This window comes from Tinamus guttatus, unplaced genomic scaffold (assembly GCF_059628265.1).
Source record: "Tinamus guttatus ecotype Peru unplaced genomic scaffold, ASM5962826v1 Tinamus_guttatus_pri_ptg000104l, whole genome shotgun sequence".
NCBI lineage: Eukaryota > Metazoa > Chordata > Aves > Tinamiformes > Tinamidae > Tinamus > Tinamus guttatus.
The window spans coordinates 3,767,113-3,789,081 of record NW_028288638.1 but is presented as its reverse complement, the minus strand read 5'-3'; the positions used below and the strand labels follow the sequence as shown (position 1 = coordinate 3,789,081).

The window sequence follows — 21,969 nt, the reverse complement described above, 5'->3', positions numbered from 1 at the left end:
GCAGTAAGTAATGTCTGGATCCGTCTGGTCTTATTTTAAGGGTTTCTGCTGGAAATAGTCCTAGAAGAGCTGCAGAGAAAGGGAAAATGCAGGAGAGGGGGTCTCAGTGCTGGAGTCGCTGCTGAGGGGAGCGGGCAGTGGGCACGGCCGGCTCTGCCGCCTCCTTCCTGCCTGCTGCCGCAGAGCACAGAGCGCCTGTAAGCCCTTATTTTGTTATTTATGTTGTGAACGCTCTTCGTTATTTAGGGACAAAAAAAAACAACAAAAAAGAATGAGCACAGACTAAAAACTACAGACAAAACGGTAAATGAACAGAAATCTAGTAATGAAGTGTATGAGAAGCGGGTAGTAAATAATAACAAGGAACTTATCTGCAGATGGTCTGGTGATTCCACATCAGGAAAGTATTACTTTAAACCTGACAGTCAGTATTAGAAACCGTGTATATTTTCCTCTCCAGATCGCTCCTAGTTATGGATTGCAGATCCTGCTGCGAGATTTCCAGGCACGCACATACAATTACGCAAGACAGCGAGAGAAGACATGCAGGTAGTAGTAATATTTTTTTATTTGCCAACTGTGCTTGCAATTACAACATTGCCTTTTGGGAGCAATAGCAGGGAAAAAAAAAAAAAAGTAAACAGAAGGTGGCTTTTGCTTTCAGCTGAGCTCATGGGAGACTCTTGTTTTGGTTTTTTTTTGGATTTTTTTTTTCTTCTACATGCAACATTTAAGTCTGAACTTTAAGAATGCAAACTCCTTTTTGGCATTCACATAAATTTTTGCATGCTTTATTGAATCACGTATCATTTGTTATGAATAGCAAAGATTCTCTTTCCCTTGTAGCTTCTTGCCTCTTCTTTCTCATTTCTCAAATCCTTTTTTTATGGTTTAAGAATTATAGAGCTTTTGTATTCTGAAAACTACTACTTCAGGCACTTCATTATGGGATGCACTAAATCAAAGCATTACTTTGAATCTGCAATCTAGTGCTCCCTGGGTTTATTTAAATTGTAGATATCTGGCCAGATACAGTATGATGAAAATAAGGTGTTCCTGCCTTTGCTGAAACTATATGCTAATATGAACTATGTGACAGGAAATTAATTTTTAACTGTCTCATTTTGGTCTGGTCACAATAGGTGCACACATGTATGCAATTTACATGAAATGGTTATTTCACAGAATTCATTTAAATAAGAATTCATGTGCATGCAATTTATCTGAAAAAAAAATTAAGAAGCACCGTATCTTGTAACAGGAAGTAACTGGGAGGCTGGAAAATAACTGATTCTTTTTGATTACTGCTTTGAAGCAATGCTTATTTAAAAGCATGTGTTATTTTCTTTGAAACAATCAATCAAAAACTTGTCAAGTCTAAAAATACGTAATCACTTGAGATATAGTCCCATTACTAGGTATCCTGCTATCTCAATTAAAAAGTGTTTCTGTCTAAACATTTTCATCACTATGACATCGATGTGTTGGCAAGAGTAGAAGGGGATAAGAAACATCCAACAGAATTAAATATAGACATTGTATAGTCCAGAACAAAATAAGAAAGCTGGTAATTTAAAGTGCTTTAAATGAGGTATTGTCTTTATAGAAATGTCTAATTAGGAAGAAAAACATAATGATCAAGAAGGGGATTCTCTACTGCTTGGTAGACAAAATGCTAAATCTGTATAATTCAGTGTACAATTCTGTGATTGCTGCAGGAATTAAAAAATAAATAAAAATTAAAACCTCCTCCCAGCAAGAAGAGGCTGCAGATAACATAAAAGGTCCAAATTTCACACTCAGGTTATAGTATTAAGCTAAGACATTTCACTGACCCTAATTCAGTTTGATAGGTTCCAATTATAATTGTACTTTAAAGTGAGATTGATAATGAAAATGGTTTCAGCTCTTGAAAAAATTTTAAATGACCAGCTTTCTAAATAATGCCCAGACAAAACAATTTAATACGACACAATCGACGCAAACAACACCAAGACGTGTTTTACAGTTGATAGTTGTTTAATAGGACACTTATTCAATTTATGTTCCAACAAAACATCAACTGTTTGTACGATGCTTTGACCAATTGTGTGATTCTGTTGAAGGACATCACAAGACGGGATAGGACAGAGTTAAGCCTCACACTAAGAGCAACTATTCCTCTGGACACCAATATTTTTTACACTAATAAACACATAAACAGGCTCAAAACTTGGATTAGACTTCTTATAACTAGGATTTTTCTAAGGTGTGTGTTTCAACATGTACTGGAAGAGCTGGCAGTTGCTATTTTCCTTCAAAGCAGTTCTAAAAATATTTGTAAGTGGGAAGAAATAATCTGCTCAGTTGACATTAAAAGCTCCACAGTTAGTCACAAAAAGCAAGAAATTAGACTTCTAACAGTTGTACTGCCTTGTGTTTTGTGAAACGTTTTTACATCATGCAGTATATTACAGGCTACTGTAACAATAATAAATTTTGCACTTCCAGAATTTAAACTATACTATGGAGGCATTAACATTTTCAGGTTCAATTTTCTGTATCTTTTTAAATAGAAAATTCATGAAAAAAATACGATCTTCATAGGGTCTGGCTCTACAAAGAGATTAAGCAACTTACAGTGAAGTTGCTGTCTCAGACAAGGGAAGTTGGCTTTGCGTAGTTCCACCTTTGTTTCTCATAAACTTATGTGAAATGTGTGTTCAGGTGTACCAGATGAAAAACAAACATCCGAGAACATCAAACCTGAAGATCTGCAACCTTAACTCTGCAAGTGAAATTGTGCTTTATGTTTCTGTCCTGTAATACGAAGTGCAGAAGTTTATTGCAGTGCATTTTAGAATACTATCGCAGTCAGAGTTTGCTGTGTTATTAATGCAAAGCAGGACCATGTTTGTGTCAGGGAGACAAGAGAGCAGCTGCTTGGCCAGACGATGCATCTATCAGTTATTAAAGTGCTGGTCATAAAAAGCAGGGAGGCAGAGGGGCAGCATCCTCAAATTAATGGTTAAGAGAGGTAATGCCTGGCTTACCTTCTGATAACTGCCTGAGAATCTTCCTCTGGAAATGGCTGCATTTTTGTTAATTATAGCCTAGATCGTTTCCATATGCGCTGAAATTCAATAGTACCACTAATCCTGTCTATTTTTTTGAGACTTCAGCCTTAACTTCTGTAGTGTAGTACACAAAAACTTAATTAGACTATTAGTTTGAAATTGTTCCTGCTGCTATTGCACATTTTAAGTCAGACAAAGGATTGGCATCAAAACCGCTGTTAACTTCAGTATGAATTTCCATTTAATGAATCAGTAACCAAATTTCTCTTTTAGTCAGATTTGTTTTTTTCTGGTAAAATTACCTTCTAGCGAGTATATTTATCCATACAGGCATGTTTATTTTGGTCATCTAAGACTTGTGAAGCCGTTAAGTGCAGCTCCCTCTGCTGGCATCCCCTCCTCCCCAGAGGGCAATACATTAAAAATTTGCTCCGGAAGTTTTACCAAAAAAACAGCTTTTGCTGGAATAGAAGATGCCCAAAAAAACCCTGCTGCGTTCTCTTCTGTCAAGAATGAAGTGAGAACAAGCAGATTCATGGCTCTACGTAGCCTGCACAGAACTTGCACCCGACTGACCCGGGCTCTGTCTTGTCCCTGAGCTGAGAGGAGAGGATTATTCCGAGGAAACGCTGTTAACTGCTTAAACTCCTTTCAGCCTGTAATACTATGGTAGATGCTGATTTCCAAGATATAAAGACAGCAGGGATATGGTAGCTAGTGCCTAAAATGAAGGGAGGTTCGTTGCACTCAGATTTGGCATATTCCATGAGGTTTGATTCTCACATTCTAGTAGATTCTACGCATTACGCTAAGACACAAGGGACCAAACAGGCAGCACATTGGAACACTGGTACACACCATATTTTAACATAGTGAAATTAAGATCCCATTAAGATTACATGATGAATGATGCTAATCACATTAAGAAAACAAGATGACACGCACACACACATACACAACAGAATGAAGTGACAGTGAAAAGGACCGACTGTCGCCTTTCAGTGTGAGGCTAGCCTAAGGGTTTATACAACCTTTAGATTCGTAAGCAGAGGAATATTAGTGAGAGTAGGATTTTAGTGTATGATTTTAAGGATATCACTAGTTTAATACTTATTAGAAAAGCTTCAGAGAAGATCTATGGAAACAATTCCAGACATAGAGGGAAAAAGCCCCAATGTGGTTTTAATGGCCATGTTTAGATGGTTAAGAGAAGTTCAAATGTGTTTTGATAACCCACTTGAATAGGGATATGATAAATGACTCTTTAACAGAGTATGAAATGTAAAATCCAATGTTTGGAAACTAATGCTAAGCAAAAACCAGTCTAGATGATAGAAAGTAGATTTTTAAGTAACAATGATTAAGTTTGGGATCAACTTCAACAGATGGATGGTGCAATGTCTGTCATCTGAAATGTTTCAGCTTTGGATAACTTGTATGATTTTCTTATACATATGGAGAAGTTGTTAGTTTGATGTGGAAGTTTGCAGGTGAGGTTTAGACCTAACATTGTGCTAGACACCAGGATTCACACTTCTCTTGGGCACTGACTGAAAGACAGTGTGATATGGGATTTCACAAAATCAATGTACAACTTACTAGGAAAAAAATACTTCACATACTGTTTTCATTTATGGAACACCCATTTTACTGACAAGGTCTATATCCCATGCCTATTAATAAGCTAGCATAATTGAAGCTATTCATTTCACCCACAGTTTGGGACTCAGTATGGAAGGATTTTACTTGCAACTTAGGAAATTATTATGTCTTTCTCCTTATCTCTTTGACAGATCCTTGGAATTTGGAATTTAAAGCGAGAAAGATTCCATGGGATGGGACCTTGCGACATAGTTAATAAAGCAGAGATATGAAAAAAATGCATGAAAAACAAAAGATGATGATGCAGGTCCCTTGTAGATGCAGACATATTTTGCAGATCACTTTGCAGTTAGAGCACTTAAAAAATAGATTTTTTTTTTAAAAAAAAAGTTAATGTAGTAGTTTTCTTGATATTTCTTTTGTGTCATTTAAGGCAAGAAGTGCAGTGCATCTGAGGCTCCCATGCACATTCTGTGCTCAGGTCCTGCAATCACAAGCAACTGAAAATATGCTCAGGTTGAAGCTCAAGAGAAATGATGCGATTTGAAGTTGTGGAACCTGTAGCTGGAGAACCTCCCTGCATAAGGTGATGTCAGACAGAGGTCTGTGGTGCTGGTGCTCTTCCCAGGTAACACCAGGAATTGGTTTTAGGTTTTGGAGTCTAGGTAGCACCATTCTAAGGGAAGTTTTTGATTAGAAGTTTCTGCTGTTTTTCTCTATGCTACATCAATACGGCTAGGCAGAAACCTGAAACTTCCTTTTTCTTTCTTTTTCAAAAGTTTTCAAGACAGAGAGAAGTTGCTCTGTAGGAGACAGTAGATCTTCTGCTAGTTTGAAAGCTTCCAAAGCAGACTTTAGCATTAGAGTAATTAAGAGTTGGATTGAAACTGAACTTTTAACTGATGGTGATTAAATATACTGAAAAGAAAAAGGCCTCTATGTACACAGACTTTTTATTTTTGCTGCTCATAAAAGTTACTTCTCTCCAAAATGCACATCTGCTTTCTTGTAACTGATTACTTAAAAACTCAGGTTTCATGGCTGCTGAAGGGATGGCACCTGATTTTACACTTCCACAAGGTAGCTCCCCTCTCTGCCCTTTCCTCCCATGCTTAGACTAGTGTCTGCAAGCACATGCTGACTGAAAACAAGAGTGTTTGAGACAGGGATGTCAGAAAGCTAACAGGAAGAAACGGAATCAAGACAACACTGTTTACCATGCCCCTTCTTTTTTATATATGCTTTTTCTGCTGTCTTCTCACAGCATGGCTTTGCCTTTATATTTGCAATTCTTGTCTGCATGTTCAAAAGAATATGTACCACTTCTTCTTGATGTGGGAAGAAAAGGACGACAACTAGAGCAGGGGGCCTGCCTACCCTGCCCAATGCACATCTGACGAGAAACTCGCTGAGCAGCCAAATGATCATTTAGGTCATTAGCTGGGGGATTTGTGTGTGTGTTACTGCTGGCACTGTCTCACCAACTCCAGCATCATGAACCAAGAGAACCTGCAGGGGACAGGGTATGTTGTGGGGCTGAGCAGTACCGACTCCACCAAACACTTCAGTGGACAGTTACCACTTGCAGTGTTGAAGGGTGGATCAAGCCTATTCCACGAGAAGGAGTAGGACTTTTTTCTCCATAGGTTTTTCATGGAAATATCCTTTCTGAGAGAAACATGGAGCAGAAAAGACTCAGCAGAAGGGTAAGGGAAGTATTTTCTCTGAGAAATGTTAAGCAGCGGGGGGCAGAGTTAAAAACAAACAAAAAAAATGACCCACAGAACAACCCATCTTTATTAGGTCCTTTCAAAATGAGAACATAAAGATACTCAAGGGTCTGCTTAGTTGTCTACTGGCATCTAGCGCTTTCAAACTGTAAGAAGATAAATGATAAAGAGATGTTATTAATGAAAACAGAGTTCTACCATGTTCTTACTGGCACCATCTGGTAGCAGAGTGAAATGAAAGCCTAGATGTTACCAGTTCCACATTTGCAAAGGCTGGTTCTTGCCACCTCGCAGTAGCAAGGACAATACACCACAGAAAAGGTAGTGTGCAGAAGATTCAGTGATTACTCCAAGAGGAAATTGAATGTTGTCAGAAATTATAACCAGACATACTAGAAATCCTAATATTGGGGATGTAAAGGTTCTTTTCAGAAGCTTTCTGAGTACTTGGACTTAAGAAGGTATTTTAAGGTACAGGAATGTTGTCTGTGAAACAAGCCATCCTTAGATTTAAGAGCTGCACTTTGGCAGTTCGTTCATTTGCAAACTGAACTTTCTGCTTTTTGAGCAGAACCCTGTTGTACAGTGTTGTACAGTGCACATGCCCCTTCCTTAGCATCTGGAAATGAACAACCAGGTGGTTTTCCTAAGTATCATCATTTAATTGCTATGGCAACCAGAAGGCTATTAAAAATTTACAGACAGGGGAAGTACCTGTTATAATGTGGAATTGCAAGGAATCAATAGATGGATTTTTGATACTTTGCTACAGTTATCAACCCATGCTGCACACCTGGCCCTTCTGCAGCGCTAATTCTCCCTTTCTGTCCACAGAGATCTTCAAACACGAAATACATCTTAGCTTTAAAACTCATGGAAGGAGATTAGCTAGAGTTTGCAGAGGAGTGGAGAAAAATAGATATTCTCTTCTGCATACTCAACTGTAGGAATAGTAACTTCTCAAATCTCAGTATCTGTTTATTAAGGGTCTATAATCAAAGCCTTCTTTTACATTGATTTAAAAATCTTCATTAAGCCACAGGAGGTAGCTGTTTGATTTTCAAAAAGTGCTGTGCAACTACTGTTTATAATCTAATTACTGCTGATACTACTCCCTAGTTGTCGATCAGTGTCTCTAAATCTCATGTTTGCTCTGTATTATTTGTGGTTTCTGCAGTGTAACTGGCCACAGAAGCTGTCCATTAATTCCTCTTCTCTTGCTTCAGCATTACTTAGCTTAACTGTGATGCTAAAAAAAAAAAAAAGGAAACGATTTCCATCACTGTGACAGAGTTTTTGTTCTTCTAGTATTTATACTAAGAGCTGTATCAACATCATGCTCAGCAGTTCCACTTCTGGAATTTCCCCATGAAAAAAAGATTTAAACCCAAAGCAATCACTTGTCGAATCCATGCTGTCAACTTTTTAACTATTTATCTTAACTACAAAACAATTAGACTGGGGCAAAGATAATGAATGAAAGCCACTGGAAGTCACCTGTGATTTTATTGCAGGTGAATAAAAGGTGCCTGCACCTTAGGGGTTAAACTACACATATGGTAAATTTGGCAAGCTATGTGGTATATTAGCTAGTAAAACTGAAAATCCAGCAAAGTTGATGAAAAAGAATGGATAATATTGTTTGGGTTAAAATACCTTCTTGACCTAAATGGCAACTTGTTGTAATGTTTTGGAGAAGAAGGGTACTTTTCTGATACTGTTCTAGCACTAAGCATCTCCCCAGATGTTTCCTGATTGATACTCAAAGGTTTCCTAGTGCCATGTAAAAAGTAACGAGGATGAGATAAAGCCCTTCTAAGCAACTCTTCAGTGCTTTAAGGAGAAAACCTAGTGTAGGAAATGCCAGAACTCTAGGCTTAGAAAAAGTTCTTAAGCTCTAAATCATCAAATCAGCACCCATTTTAGCAAAAAGTTCAGGTAATGAAACTGATTCAGTTCTTTGTGCATCCTAAAAGCATTCAGTGGAGAGCAAAAGTTAGTCAAGAATATGTTTGTGAACTAACAGCTGAACACTGGAACTACAGTCAGGTGGCAGTTGTTAATACAACTTCCTGATTTCCTTCCTCTATTTGCGGTAAAAAGTACTTGTCTTAGCACTGACAAATAATAGAAAAGTAAACCTAGGAGAATTAGCACCCCACCTTGTGAATGACTAAAGCTTTGAAAAGCACTATGAGATTGGGTGCAAGCAGTGCACCCAGTGCTCTTTTTTCTTCCTTGATAAAGGAGGTTTGCAAAAAGGCAAGTGCCAAAATTGAGAGACAGGTAAACAAACTCTCATTCTTAAGTATTTAAGGAAATATTTCAAAAAGTTTAATTCAGTTGAAGACAGTCTTGCCTCATGCATAAAGGTCTATGAACTTGAAGTCGAAAAAAAATGCTCAATAGTAGTTGACTGCAGGGTTGGCGGAGAACTTTGAAAGACAAGTGGATGTTACAATGTTCAAACTTAAATCCTGGATACTTTATTATCTTGATTGCATGAGTGTATAGCCTTTGGTGTCTTTTGGCAAAGCTTTCCCAGTGCTGACATAAGAAAAATGTAAATCTCAGTGCCTTATTGCTTATTAAAAAAAAAAAATCCTATTACTGAAGTTCTAATCCTCTTAAATTCTTCATTTTACATTTTCACTGTGAAATAAAGTGTCCAAAGTTAAGACGCTAAAGTATGAATATCCCACATGATAAAGTAACAGGAAAGTAAAAGGGAAAACACAACTGTGAATTATCTTTGAAATGTTACAGCACCTAAGTTCAGCTGGCTCCCCACCTGGAATGTGCCATATTTCACAGAATTGTATTCAGCTGATATAAGATATCATACTGTGATAGCAGCACAGTGTAGCAACAGTGCACTTGTCTGCTGATCACTTCAAGTAGTTAAAGGGGTTTTTTTGTTGTTGTTTTTTTCTGTAAGAGAGTCACAAGTTATGCAAATCCTTTATAATAAGTGAACGAGAAGTAAGTCTTGATGAAAAATGTCAGGATGCATATGGAACAGAGGAGACAAAATCTTTTGGATGTGCCCATCCAAAAGCAGAGTTAACTGACTTACCTTAAAATGTAAAAATTCTTCTGGGAAAGGATATAGGGTCCATCCTGTTATTGTGTTCAGTACAGAAGAATCCACTCATTAACAAGACAGGCATCATTTTGTTTCATGGGCTCATGAAGAAAGGATGCATTTGTACTGTACTTTATAGTATCAAATACTATTCCTGGGAATACTGTGACTACGGAAAGGCTCCACAAAAAATGAGATGTATCCTATCTCCATTAGAAACATGTAGGAAAAGTGTGTTTGCCACATGAGAAAAGGGACAAAAACAGCAAGGAAGTGAGTGTTTAACCTTCTTGGATATTATAGCCAAAAAAAAAAAAAGGCAAAGCTTACACTGGCTTTAAGTACATTATATTTATAGTTACGAACACATGTTCATGCATTGTACAGCTATTCAACAATGACATTCTTGAAAATGTTGACCAGCTTACTGCAATTGTAGAATTCCTCCTAGAAGTAAAGAAGATGAATTATCTTTAAGTTTTTGGTGCAGTATGGTGAGTTTAGTAAGCTTATTACATCTGTATTTTAATTTCTTGATGATTCTTGACCAAATTATTAGAGTCTTTAGAAGTATGATGTAATTATAAGTGTCGAGTGATATCCTGAAGTGCACAGAAGCAGCAATTTAACAGATGGCATTGTGGAAGGCCTGTATTGATTAAAAAGTGCTTCAAGATTATTTCCTCAATGCTTTCTGGCACAATTAGCTCTGCTGATGTCTGACACCGGGTTCCAGCAGTTATCAGTTATTACCAGAGGTGGGTGGCTTTGATCCCTGGGTCAACTGGAAAACCGTGGGAAAAATGCATCTTTTACTGTGCAAAGGCAGCTGATAGTGGCTATTGTATAAGTAGGCCCACCTCTAACAGTCTGTCTTCTGTCATGAATCCTTTTCTTTTTTTCCTTTCCAAATCCAGTTTCTTCTCACGTCTAACTGGGAATATATTATAGCTTTAGTCTCTTAAAGAATGGCAGATACCAACAGATCTGTTTCCCCAAGACCACCAAACACAAAAAGTAAACTGCATTAAATAACAGAAGAAATAGTAACAGAGAGATGGCTCAATCAAGCACCCTGTAACTTTTAGTGAGCTCTAAAGAGCCTGTCAAGTTGAAAAATACCTTATAGCTGATACTTCACCACGGTTCTTGATGACATGCTTAATTGGTTTATAGGTCCTAGACTACCCGCAACTTGTTATCAAGTCACGTCAGTTTTGCTGGTATGTGCTGCAGCAGTGAAGGCTGCCCATTTTGATGAAGATTTAAGCATTCTTGATAACAAGCAGGTAATACCAAAAAACTTGAAAGTATTAAATCACTTATGGCTCACTTCTCTGAGCAGCTATCTGCCCAGAGAGGTAGTATTAACACAAAGTGTCAACTGAGGGATGATATGAATGACAAACTGAAGAGTAAGGTCATAGAAGTACAAGAGACGTAGCTAGGAAACTTCAAGTTATTCCTCCTTTCAATTTAAAGTTGTTCCTGGAGGTGGTATTGCATAATATAGTCTGAAACAGACTTGGAGTAAGCACAGGGATAGTGTATCCCATGTTACTAAGTATTCAGTTACAATTCCCTCTGCTTTTCAACCTAACCCAATAGTTTGGAATCATTAAAAAAAAATCTGTGAAATGTAGAAGAAGTTGAAGACAAAATATGTATGTTTGAAAACTGAACTATTTTTTTTTTCTTTTTTTAAATAAGCTTTCATCCTCCACCTGCTGTGTAAATGCCTGGTACGTTTAGAATACTCATATCTAGTGCAGGCTTAACATGTCATGTTAAGAGCATGTATAGAGCTGGAACTATTTCTAGTTTATTATAGAAACACAGTGACCACTAATGGGTTTAAGAATGGATCTTACATATACACAGACAAGTCCTAAAACAAAATGTTCTTGTTTTCCTCAACATGCTCATGCGTGTGCACACACATACACACACAAAGACTCCTCTAGGCAAAGGTGCCAGTTGTAGGTAAAAGTTAAAAGCAAAATTGAAAACTCTTGATACAAATCAATAAAAATAAGATGCTACATATGCATCACCATCATCTGCTTAACAAAGTTTGATTCGTTCTATGCTATTCTAAAAAGTTAGGTCCACAAAGCACAGTTGCATTTATTTAAAGCTGATGTTTTATGTGTTGGTTAAACTTAAAGAGACTAATGCTAACAGACTTGTTTACTCTGATCAAGATATATCTACTTCTGTTCCAAATATAAGTTTTTTAAAAATACAAGACTCAATAATTACAGTTATGTTTACGTTTCAAAAGCTCGTTTAACAAATTAAAACTTTCCAAGACAATACATTTGTTTCCTGAGATGGCTTAGTCATATTTCACTTGGTTTACTAGAATTAACAAAAAAAACACTGTACACAAAAATCAAACTACAGCATACAAACACATTTACAGAATTCACCTAATTTCACTAGTACTGTTCCTCTTAATGAGTACACCTTAACAAAAGTCCTAAAATAATCTTCATACATTACAAAACAAGGATTTACAAAACTTTATTATATTTCCAAGTTATTTCACTCTAAAAATGTTGAAACATAAAAAAAAAAAATCCTAAAGGAGTTAACAATAAAAGGCTAACAATCTGGCATGGAAGAAGGTAAGTATATGAAACCTGTTTTAACAGTCACAAATCAGTCGCTGGTGATTAAAGAACACTTTGTTCTTCAAAGTTGGCAGGCACTTCCACGTAGCCAGAAACATAAGTTATCCTACCACTCCTTTTCCCTCCCCATACATAAAAATATCCGATGAAATTAAAAAAAGAGTTGGATAAAAGGGTGGACACGTGGTCAAATAAAAGCATTAACTGAGGTCTTGATACTGTTCATCTTGTGTTAAGTGTAAAGACTTTGTCCCAAAGTTTTCCTGACAAGATGGAGTTATTTGGCCTTAAAAACTGTTAACTGAAATACCTCCCTTTTTTACCAGTATATGTTGCTCGCTCACTGCTGTATTGTTGATTTATGCCTGTAACAGAAACTGGCTCTAGGCCAGCCCATGGGTCCTCAAGCATTGAAGGTCTGTAATAGTTTTCCACATCATTAGACACTCTTTTCTCTCTGCCATGCGCTGTACCAAATGGAGTAGATGTCCTGGGTGATCCCTTTGGAAGAAAACCATCAGGTAAAGAAACATTTAATAGACTAATTCAAACTAAAAAAAAAAAAAATCCTTCTAATGTAGTGGTGCTTTGAAATTGTTCTAGTTAATAATTACTACTCCTTGACTGCATCTTCCTCAGAAAATACAGAAAATATTAGCTTTATTATTTTATTATATATTAAATTATAAATGGCGATGTACCAAGATTAAAGAAAGTCTTCTCCAGAATATCCCTTTCCAAAAAAAGGCAGCATGATGCTAGTTTTCATAAGCTGCCTAAGCTAGCAACATGTCTAATACAAAGATCAGCAAAACAGAACACAGAGGCTGAGGGAGAGTTAACACTTTTTACAAGAGCAAAAGCCAGAGATGTAAGTAATTATAGATAAGACTCCGCACTGTATGAATCCAATAGCTGCAAATGCCCCAAGTTTACTGGTTTATTGGTGAACTTGCTGTGAAAAAGACCCTGTTTTAACCAAACTAGTATTTTGCAAAATTTGACAGCAGATAACTTTCTTTTGATACGCAAATCTGGATGGCATTACTATCGTAGTCAATGATTAAGCAGCAATAACGTAGAAGGAAAAAGCTTTTACCTGTAGCTTGAACTATTTTGAAGATCAAGGAAGACACAACTGCGTCTACAAACCTGTTGCAGATCTTAGAGGGCCATGATGTAATCTATAGCCCTTTTCTCCGGTAAGTATTAATCTTTTCCTCTCATTTGTTATCTCAGCCTTTCAGAGTAGCAGATTTGTGTCTTTCCTTACCCCACCACAAGTTTGTAAATAGCTAAAATCAAATACAAGACCCTTCTTGTGCGTCAACTGGAGCAGCTTTAAAATTTATCCTTTTAAAGCACTTTTCCGGATCAATGGCCCTGACAGGCTCTAAAGAACCTCTAAATAATCATCTAAGTATGATGAGCAATCTATACCGATGTTCCCAAACTGGTCCATTTAAGGGTTTCTTTGGAAACATGGTAACATCTGTTTTAACATTCTTATAGTCTCCTGCACAGGCAAATATAACCTTGCTGGTTATTCCAAAGCCTTCCTATTCCTCCTCGATCATTTAAAATGACAGCTCCTGGAAGTCACGAAATCTTTCAATATATGCAGGAGGCACCCCTGCAGAGAAGCTATTCCTCCGAACAAGGAGGTCAAGAATCATAAATGGCTACACCAGTCACACTTTGAAACAAAAAGATTAAAAAATTATATAACGTGGCATGAGATGCAGCTTTCTCTTAAAAAAAAAAAAAAAAAAAAGAGGTTTTATCTAGAAGAGGAAGTTGCATTAATTTGAGTTGGTTTGTTTTCAACTAGTTAAATAACCTAATACTACAGATACACGGAAGTTAGTCAACAACTATTCTGAATGATTAGAAGAACAAGATTCCCCAAGGCAGATAATCAGCATCTGCCTTTATAAAGAAAAGTAAAAACACTGATTAAAGGCTTGATTTTCTGTCTTTTTGGACCAAAGGGGATGGTGTTTGAATGTGACTAATAAGCCCTATCAAATCTCTGTATGGTCACATGAGGGAAAAAACAAAAACAAACAAAATGCCCCACACAGTTAAAAGCCTTTACACTTAGCCAGGGCAGAATTCTTTGCAGGCTAATTAGTCTTGAACCAGTTTCTGAAATGCGCTGCAGCAGGAGCAGCCTACTCGTATGGTACCAGTAAGTACGTTTTTAGAACTCCTAAATGCTGATGATAATGGACATATAGCCAAACACAGAAATATCCAAGTCTAAATTACAAGACCTTTGATTTAGTCTTTCTTAGTACAATTAGATAATGCCACTAAGATAATGTGAAATTATTCACATTCACAATTTCACAATTTTCAATTGTGAAAAATCACTAACAGGTACTCTGAAGGCATCTAAACCAAAGGGAAAAGATCAGAGCATCACCTCAGACTACATGTAAGAACTTTCCAAGGGATAATGAGTTCCTAGAGCCAGTCAGTATGCACTAACTAAAGTCACATTAATGTCCTGCAAGCACTCACATTAGTAGCAAAGTACTAAACAGTGCATTATATCTTTAAAATAAGAAGTAACTTATTAAAACACCATGTTTAGAAGATATCCTGTAACTTCTATATAGTAAGATAGCTTGTGTATGAAGTCTTTTTCCCATGTTACATCCAGTTTGCAGCACTCAGAAGAAAGCAACCTGATATAACTGGATTTGCAGTATCCAGTGGGAGAAAAAAAATCAATGATAATCTTATTTTGGATTGATTTATTTTATAATATTAATAACATTAAATTTCACAAGGTATAATGCAGGGTGTCAGAAATACAGGTCTATTTGTATGTTTGAAATCTAAGAAATGTATTACTATGCAACTCAAGAATGATTCTCTAAATTTAAGTATGTGATATTAATTTCATTTTTAATTTCTTGATTCATCTTGATAATGCTAGTAATTAAATGCTTTTTTTTTTTTTTCTTATAGGGAAAAATACGGTAATTAAACCATAGACCTGCAGAGAAAGGAAACCCATAGCCCTAACTATGCAAGTAAAACCATTTTCAGGAAAAAGAAACCTGTTTGGTGACAAATACACGTTATAAAAACTTTGTATTTTACTGTCATTAGAGTTGCTCTAAATCTGTGCTGGTGCCAGGCATCTGTCATTGAGTTTTCCTTCAAGAAAACATCAACCTCTTCTCAATACAATACAAATGTGTATGGGTATGTATGTGTGTGTGTACATATACATATATATATATATATAGTATGTAAACACACACGCACACAAAACAATATATATATACATACATGCACACAATACAAATATATATATGTTTTCCAGAAAGATCTTTCTAAATAGGAAGGAATTGCCTTCTGTGTCTGTTAATAAATGTGGTAATTTTCCCTTGGCAATGGAAAAAAATCACTTCCTTTACAGCTTATTTCAACAGGTGTAATTTTAGCTGCTCGTAGATGCACGAAGATGCAGAAACCATGGGTCTACCATTTTGCAAGATTTGTACATTCTAAACAATGTTCAACCCATCACCGTTACTAGCTACTATTTCACTAGCTCCTCTTCAGTGCAGGATGGGAAATGCCAGTTCTGTATGAATTTTAAGAAGAGATTATATTCAAGACTTTCAACAAACTTCAAACTTTTCAAAATAAATTTTAGAAGTAGGCAAATGTCTGTGGAAAGACAGAAAGTTTAGTTAAGTACTGGCCACATAAGTTAAAATCAGCCATTTTGGAAAAGTGGTTTTAAGCTATGTTTGTTCCTCTAGGCTTTTGGGCCACATTAGAAAATCTACAAGCACAAAAATGAGCACAGAATACTAATGACACGACATATAACTCCAAAGTAAGTATAAACTGTGCTTTGCATTTCCTGATGAGAGATTTTAAAGGCTCACTTTGAGATTTTAATCTCAAAGATGACAACAGTGATATAAACTTCATTATATTTCTCTTAAAAATGTAGTCTGTAGAAGAAAAAGCAAAAAACAATATACTGTGTCAAACAAATCCAAAATTTAGAGTGTGCAATAAAACCCCCTCAGTAAATCTGCTCATGGATTCATGCATTGAGATTCTCTTCCACAATTACAGTTTGTTTCTCTTATCGCGAACACCTAACTTTACAGGACAAAACAGGCATGTTCAGACTGTGATATGTGGCACCTGGATATGAGCTGCATTTGCCATTGCTAGCTCAATAGCTCTGACCAAAGTTATACGGACGGACTTAGACATGTACTACTTTGTAGGGATACTGTCTTGCACGGCTACAGAAGGTTGAACTGAAGCTAGACAGAAAAAGAAAATTTTGATGGTACCTGCAAAATGTTTGGTAGTGTCGGCCATGCCAAACAAAACAGGGAATCGTGGTTAAGAGATTAACCCCCCACTCCATGATTGCCTCTGTTCTTCTCCCAGCCAAAACCTTCAATGTGTATAAGTGCACAAAGACATACACATTAAGTTGCAGAAATGCAAATATACTGCTACTCCTGAAATACAGCACTACTCAGCCAATATTTGTAAACTGCTCATGAGGGCAGGGGGAGGAAAGAGGAAAAGTGAAAGTGTTGTGACAGCCTGTGTTACCCTGTGACTGGATTCAAACCTTCATGTTGCTGCTATGTTTTTTAAAGTCAAGGATGGAGACAGGGAGACTGTCTCCCTCAGTTTACAAAATAAAATACTCCTGACTAAAACTACAGGCAAAAAGATTCCTGCATATTCACTCAGTAAGCTTGAGAAAGGCTTTCTAAAAAGCACACTTAAGTGAGCAATGAATGAGCCATCTTCTGCGAGTACATTAGACATCTGTAACTAAAATCCCTCCAAAACGTGTGAAAGTCATTTTAATGAAAAAAGGAGGTACTACTGTGGCAGCAACCCCATATCCTTTGTCTTTTTGAACAGATATGTAAGTTTAAGCAATTTGTACGCATCTGTACTGGCAGAACTTCGATACTGCGTTGAAGAAAATGTATAATGTTCATTAGGATCATCTTCCACCAGTGATGAGATTGCTATCAGATCATACATCTTCTGAATTGAAAGATCAATTTGCATTTTATTAAACCATAGAAAGATTAAGCTTCATTATTACTCTTTCCTTAAAGTATCAGGAAGAGAATCTGAAAATTCTACCACTGTCTGTACTGCAAGCATCATTTCTTACCCTTTTAGATTAAGTTTTTTTCTAATATTGCATACAGTCAGCTATGTACATAAGGTTGACATCGCCTCAAGAACTGTCATGCTTATCCACTGCAAATCACATTCCCCAATGACACCACCTGAAGAGTGAAACAAGTCCCAGAGCTTGTTGTTTATAACTCTTAGGGAAAACTATATAAATGAAAACTCTCAGAGCAATACTTGAGACTTCAGGTCTATTATGCTCTATTATGCAACAGATGGTCTTATTTCAGTTTAAAAGAACTTCTACTTAAGCCTCTTCAGCAGACCATTCCTTACTTTTCTCATATCTCAGAAAGCCTGCTGTGCATACACAGGGGCTCCATCATGTACGACATCAGAGGCCAAATTAAAGCATACGCCTTCTCCCTACTCTCTGAAAGAGAACTGATGCACAGGCTGTAAGTGGAAGGGAAAGAGATGTTTGTTGCAATTTTGAGCCATGCTTGATTTTTTTCTCTCTGCCTTGGCACGTCAGAATATGAAAAGGAGAAAAGTTGCGCTTAGCTTGAGGCCTCACACAGGCTTGAAGCCCTCTTCCCCTTCCTGAGCAGCATTTCCCGATTCCAGCTGCCTGGCTCAGAGTCTCTTCTTCTCCCTCTCCACGGCTGGGGGAGGCTGCAAATTGTTCAGTACGCTGCAAGACCGTTTTTCTTGAAAGCCAAGGTGGAGACCAAGGCTGCTGCTCCCCCTCGCCCTCCCCTACCCGCCATGCGGAGGCGCAGGCCTGTCCCCCTCACCGCTCTTCCCATACCTGGTGGTGCCTCTGGTAGCCCCCGGGAGAGCGCCTGTGCTGCTGCGGGTGCTGGGCAGCTCCGGCCGGGGATTTGCCGCCGTAGGGAGCCGGGTAGCGGGGGCTGGCGCTCTGCGGCCTGCGCGGGGTGTGGCCCCCCGGCGATGGGCTCCCGAAGCGCCCGCCGCCACGGAAGCCTCGCGGCGAGTGGCCGCCGCCGTAGGGCCCGGGGCGGGGGCCGTAGGGCGGCGTGTGGTGGGGGCTCCCATAGCCGCGAGGCGAGGGCGGCAAGGGTCCGGCGGGCGGGCTGCGGAAGCCGCCGCCCGCGTACGGCGGCGTGGGGGGGCGGAGGCCCTGCCGGTACATGGCGCCCGCAATGGCGGATCGGGATAAAACTGCGCAACGGCCTCACCTCGCGGCCGCGCCGGCGCGCCGCTTCTTTTTGTCCTCCCAACCCTTCCCCCGGCGCGCGGCCGGGAGGTTCCGGCTCGCAAGGTTCCGGGCGCGGCAGGGAAGGCGGAGCGGGGAGCACCGCGGCCGCGGGTTCCCGCGCGCGGCGCCCAACGGCCGCTGCCGCCTCCCTCCCCCCGTCCCTCCCTCGCCCGCCCAAACGTCACCCAAAAGGAGCTCCGCGGAACAAACGCTCTGTGGAACAAGGAGCGCCCAACCCGCCACGGCCACCCCGTCCCTTCCTGAGCAGCCTCTTAAGATACGAGGCTGCAAATACTGTATACATCATAGAAGTCCCAATTAAAAACGCACATGACGACACCTTCGAAAGAAAAAAAAATGTGATTTTTTTTTAAATGTGGTTTGAACTGTCAGCATCTCTAAAGCAGAATGGCAGCTTCAGCAATGACACACACATGAAATTGGAGGACAAAGTTCACTTGGAAGAGAACATTGTTCACTTGGAAGAGAAGCTTAACCAAGTAACTGTTACGTATAGCATTCTAGTTCTGTGCTTTGCTATATTAGTGTAAATCCTGAAATGCTCGGTGAAAATTAAAGAGATTTTAGGCTTATACCGATGCAACACAGCACAACTCATTTTTAGCACATGAGACAAATTAATTTTAAATAGTGTTTTCAAATCAGCGCTTTCAGTAGCATAAGACACTACATACGGGAAACACTCTGTGCTGCACTGGAGCTCAATGCAGGACTTGGCTAATCAGAAATCTAACTAATTGGAAACAGACACTGTCATTACACACATGTAGAGTTGTACTGGGAGAGTTTTGCCAGTGAGTTTCTTCTTGTAGCCAAACTCTAACTGCTTCTACAGCTATAAGTATCCTCTTTAACACACATAGCAAGTCCAGTCACCAGGAATATAATCCCTATGTTCTTCCTAGCATGCAAGGATCTTGATCACACAACATTTTATAAGGCTGTGCTATTCATAATGCTTATTTTCAAACAGTGAGAAGTCTTATCTATTCTTGAGATGCAGCCATCATCCTCACAGTGTACTCTTCAGAAACAAATTCCTAATTTTCACAGAGGCTTCTTTATCCCATTACAGAGCAGAAGACACCATAGTTTCCACAGAGTGAGTCTTCCATTCTATCCTAACACAATCTAAAAATAGTGTGAAAGCACTTAGGTAGGAATCACCCTAAAACATCCATTGAAATTAACTCTTCCATCGATATTTATCTGAAAGGAAGGGCATACAGTGCAAATAATGTTGCAAATTAAAGCAAAGCTAACACAGATGGTCTATATAGTGCTGGTAACAAATGTTAGTCAATGTATCAACTAGCAGCTTGTGCAGCTCTCTAACCTGTAAACAAGTTGAGGTATTTTGCTTACATCCCATCTTGACAGTGCTGAGTATTCAACAGTATAGCAAACTGGAAATGCTAGTTTTATCTATGAAACATTGATTTGCCCAGGAATTAGTTACCTCAATAATAATACCTTTGATGTGCATTGTATAAATACTGATATATACTCTTTAATACTAATTGGAGTCACTGGTGGAACATCTGCAGCACATTCCCTGCTTATTAAAGCCAACTACCTGCATCCTACACAGTAGAGGAGCAAGAGAAGATCGCTGATACTTTCCTCAACTTTTACAAGAGCCTCTAGTCTCAAGATGGGTTTTCCAGGGTCTAGCCTGCCACACTATTCATCATGTCAACCCTTTATCCGGGATAATATAGCAGCAACAGCGCAGCTCACTGCAGAAAAACGCTCCCGTTCTGCTTGAGACCCGCGACGGGACGGGAGGAGCAGCTAGGGCAGCACGGCGCACAACGCGCCTGCGCACTACCACCGCCCGGGAACAATTTCACGCTCCTCAAAGCGCGGCGGTGGCTGCGGGCCGCGCATGCGCACTGCAGGTCAACGCGCACTTTTTCGCGACGCTCGCCTTGCCGCTCACCTCCTCGCGCCGGTGTCCCGTGCCCACCTGCCCCAGGCCGGCCGCCCGGGCGGCGGCGATGCTGGGAGGCGGGAGCCGCCGCCGCTGCTGCGGCGTGCTGTGGAGGCTCCTCTGCGCTGCGGCTGCCACGCCGCGCTGCCGCCGAGCGCTGAGCGTCGCCTCGCCTCGAAGCGGCGGCAGCAGCGGCGCCCCCCTGGCAGGTAGCCGCGCCGCGCTCCCCTCCCTTCCCTCCTTCGTTCCTCGGCTTCTCTCACTTCCGCGGGCGCCCCTTGGCGCGGGCGGGTGCTCATGGTGGCCGCGCCGCCTTGCCCCGGCACAGCCGGTACGGCTGTTGGCCGCGGCGTGCGCACGGAGTGACCGTTAACGGCCGCGGGGGCGAGGGGCGGCTGCCGGCGAGGCGAGGGGGAGAAAGAGGCGGACGGGGGCGCCCCGTGCGGCGAGTGGCAGCGCCTCGCCCCTGGCCGCCGTCTCGCTGCCTTTCGCCCAGCGCAGCCGAAACGGGACCGCGGGCTGCGCCTGTCCGTGCCAGCTGCTCAGGGAGCTCCCGGGAGCAGGGAAAAGAAAGTGCCTGCTGTTCGGCTTTGGACCTTTTAAAAAGCTATGTATTTATTTTAAGATTACAAGACTTGTGGCTTCAAACAGTTTTTCAAGGAAAAACAAAAGCTGCAGTAAAAATAGTTTCCATCAGTTGGCTGAATGGCAGATCTGGCTTTCAGATTTTACCTATAGGCAAATAATGAAGAAAACCGGTAGCAATTGCCTTGGGGTTGGAGGAAGCTCCGCATCTTCGTCACCCGAGGCGAACATGACGAACGCATCCCTAATGCGAGCAGATGGTGTGAACTTGTCTGCACTAGTGCTGGGCTTCATCGTTCTTCCGAGCGTCTGAACTAAAAAGTGCTGGTCGTGTCGTCAAAGGAGAGACTTAAAGAATGTTTTTTCCTCTGGAGTTGCTAGTAGTTGGAGTGGACATGTTTATTTGCAATTAATTTGCATTTGTGTGGAGTACTGAATGTGGAGAACTATTCAGTTCTTTTCCCATTGTTTGTTTCTGTTATTAACATGCAAAAAGGAAAACTTCTTTTTGGAAGGTTATTTGTTCATCTTGTTAAAAGACGGGCCAGCCTTGGGATACCCCAGTAAGATGAACTAAAAGTTTAAGTCCTCTTGAGAGAATAATTTGGATCTGTTTATTTTCTTCAGCAGAGACGCTTAGAAAAGATACACTTGAGTTTCCAGTTTACAGCAAAAAGACAAGAATTAGAGGAATAAGTAGTTTGTAAATATGATTCAGTTACAGATGAGAGTGTGAGTTTTGTTTCAATCATGAAGTTACTAAAAAAAATTAAAACAAAAAAGAGATGAGAGAAAACACAAGTTTGTATTTGTGAGCACTTTGACTCCACTGAGCCAGACTAGCAACAAAAATGCTTCAGAGAAGAATGATTAACTCTGGACGGGTGCCCACTCTGAGGCCATCCTATAAAAGAAGAAAGTTAGGGCATCCTTCTGTGTTTTTTT

General features: G+C 39.8%; 2 protein-coding genes across 2 annotated transcripts in view; one reads left to right on the top strand and one right to left on the bottom strand.

Annotated features, from left to right (window-relative positions):
• Nucleotides 1–11,874: 11,874 nt before the first annotated feature.
• Nucleotides 11,875–18,460, bottom strand: MPLKIP (M-phase specific PLK1 interacting protein). The gene is made up of 2 exons (XM_088520871.1): nucleotides 18,075–18,460; nucleotides 11,875–12,610 (listed from the first exon to the last, which is right to left on the bottom strand). The coding sequence occupies exons 1-2, from the start codon at nucleotides 18,417–18,419 to the stop codon at nucleotides 12,407–12,409; spliced, it is 549 nt and encodes a 182-aa protein (XP_088376997.1). The 5' UTR covers nucleotides 18,420–18,460; the 3' UTR covers nucleotides 11,875–12,406.
• SUGCT (succinyl-CoA:glutarate-CoA transferase) overlaps nucleotides 18,430–21,969 on the top strand; it is a 286,888-nt gene continuing 283,348 nt past the window's right edge. The window contains exons 1-3 of the mRNA XM_088520850.1: nucleotides 18,430–18,781; nucleotides 18,879–18,985; nucleotides 20,228–20,648. Coding sequence (XP_088376976.1) covers nucleotides 18,430–18,781; nucleotides 18,879–18,985; nucleotides 20,228–20,648 — 880 coding nt within the window. The remainder of the gene's footprint in view (nucleotides 18,782–18,878; nucleotides 18,986–20,227; nucleotides 20,649–21,969) is intronic.

Excerpts from the sequence above, each read along its gene's own strand:
- MPLKIP (XM_088520871.1), bottom strand. The coding sequence starts at position 18,419 with ATGTACCGGCAGGGCCTCCGCCCCCCCACGCCGCCGTACGCGGGCGGC. Across the intron at positions 12,611-18,074 it reads GCTACCAGAGGCACCACCAG|GGATCACCCAGGACATCTAC; the intron begins GTATGGGAAGAG and ends TTTCTTCCAAAG.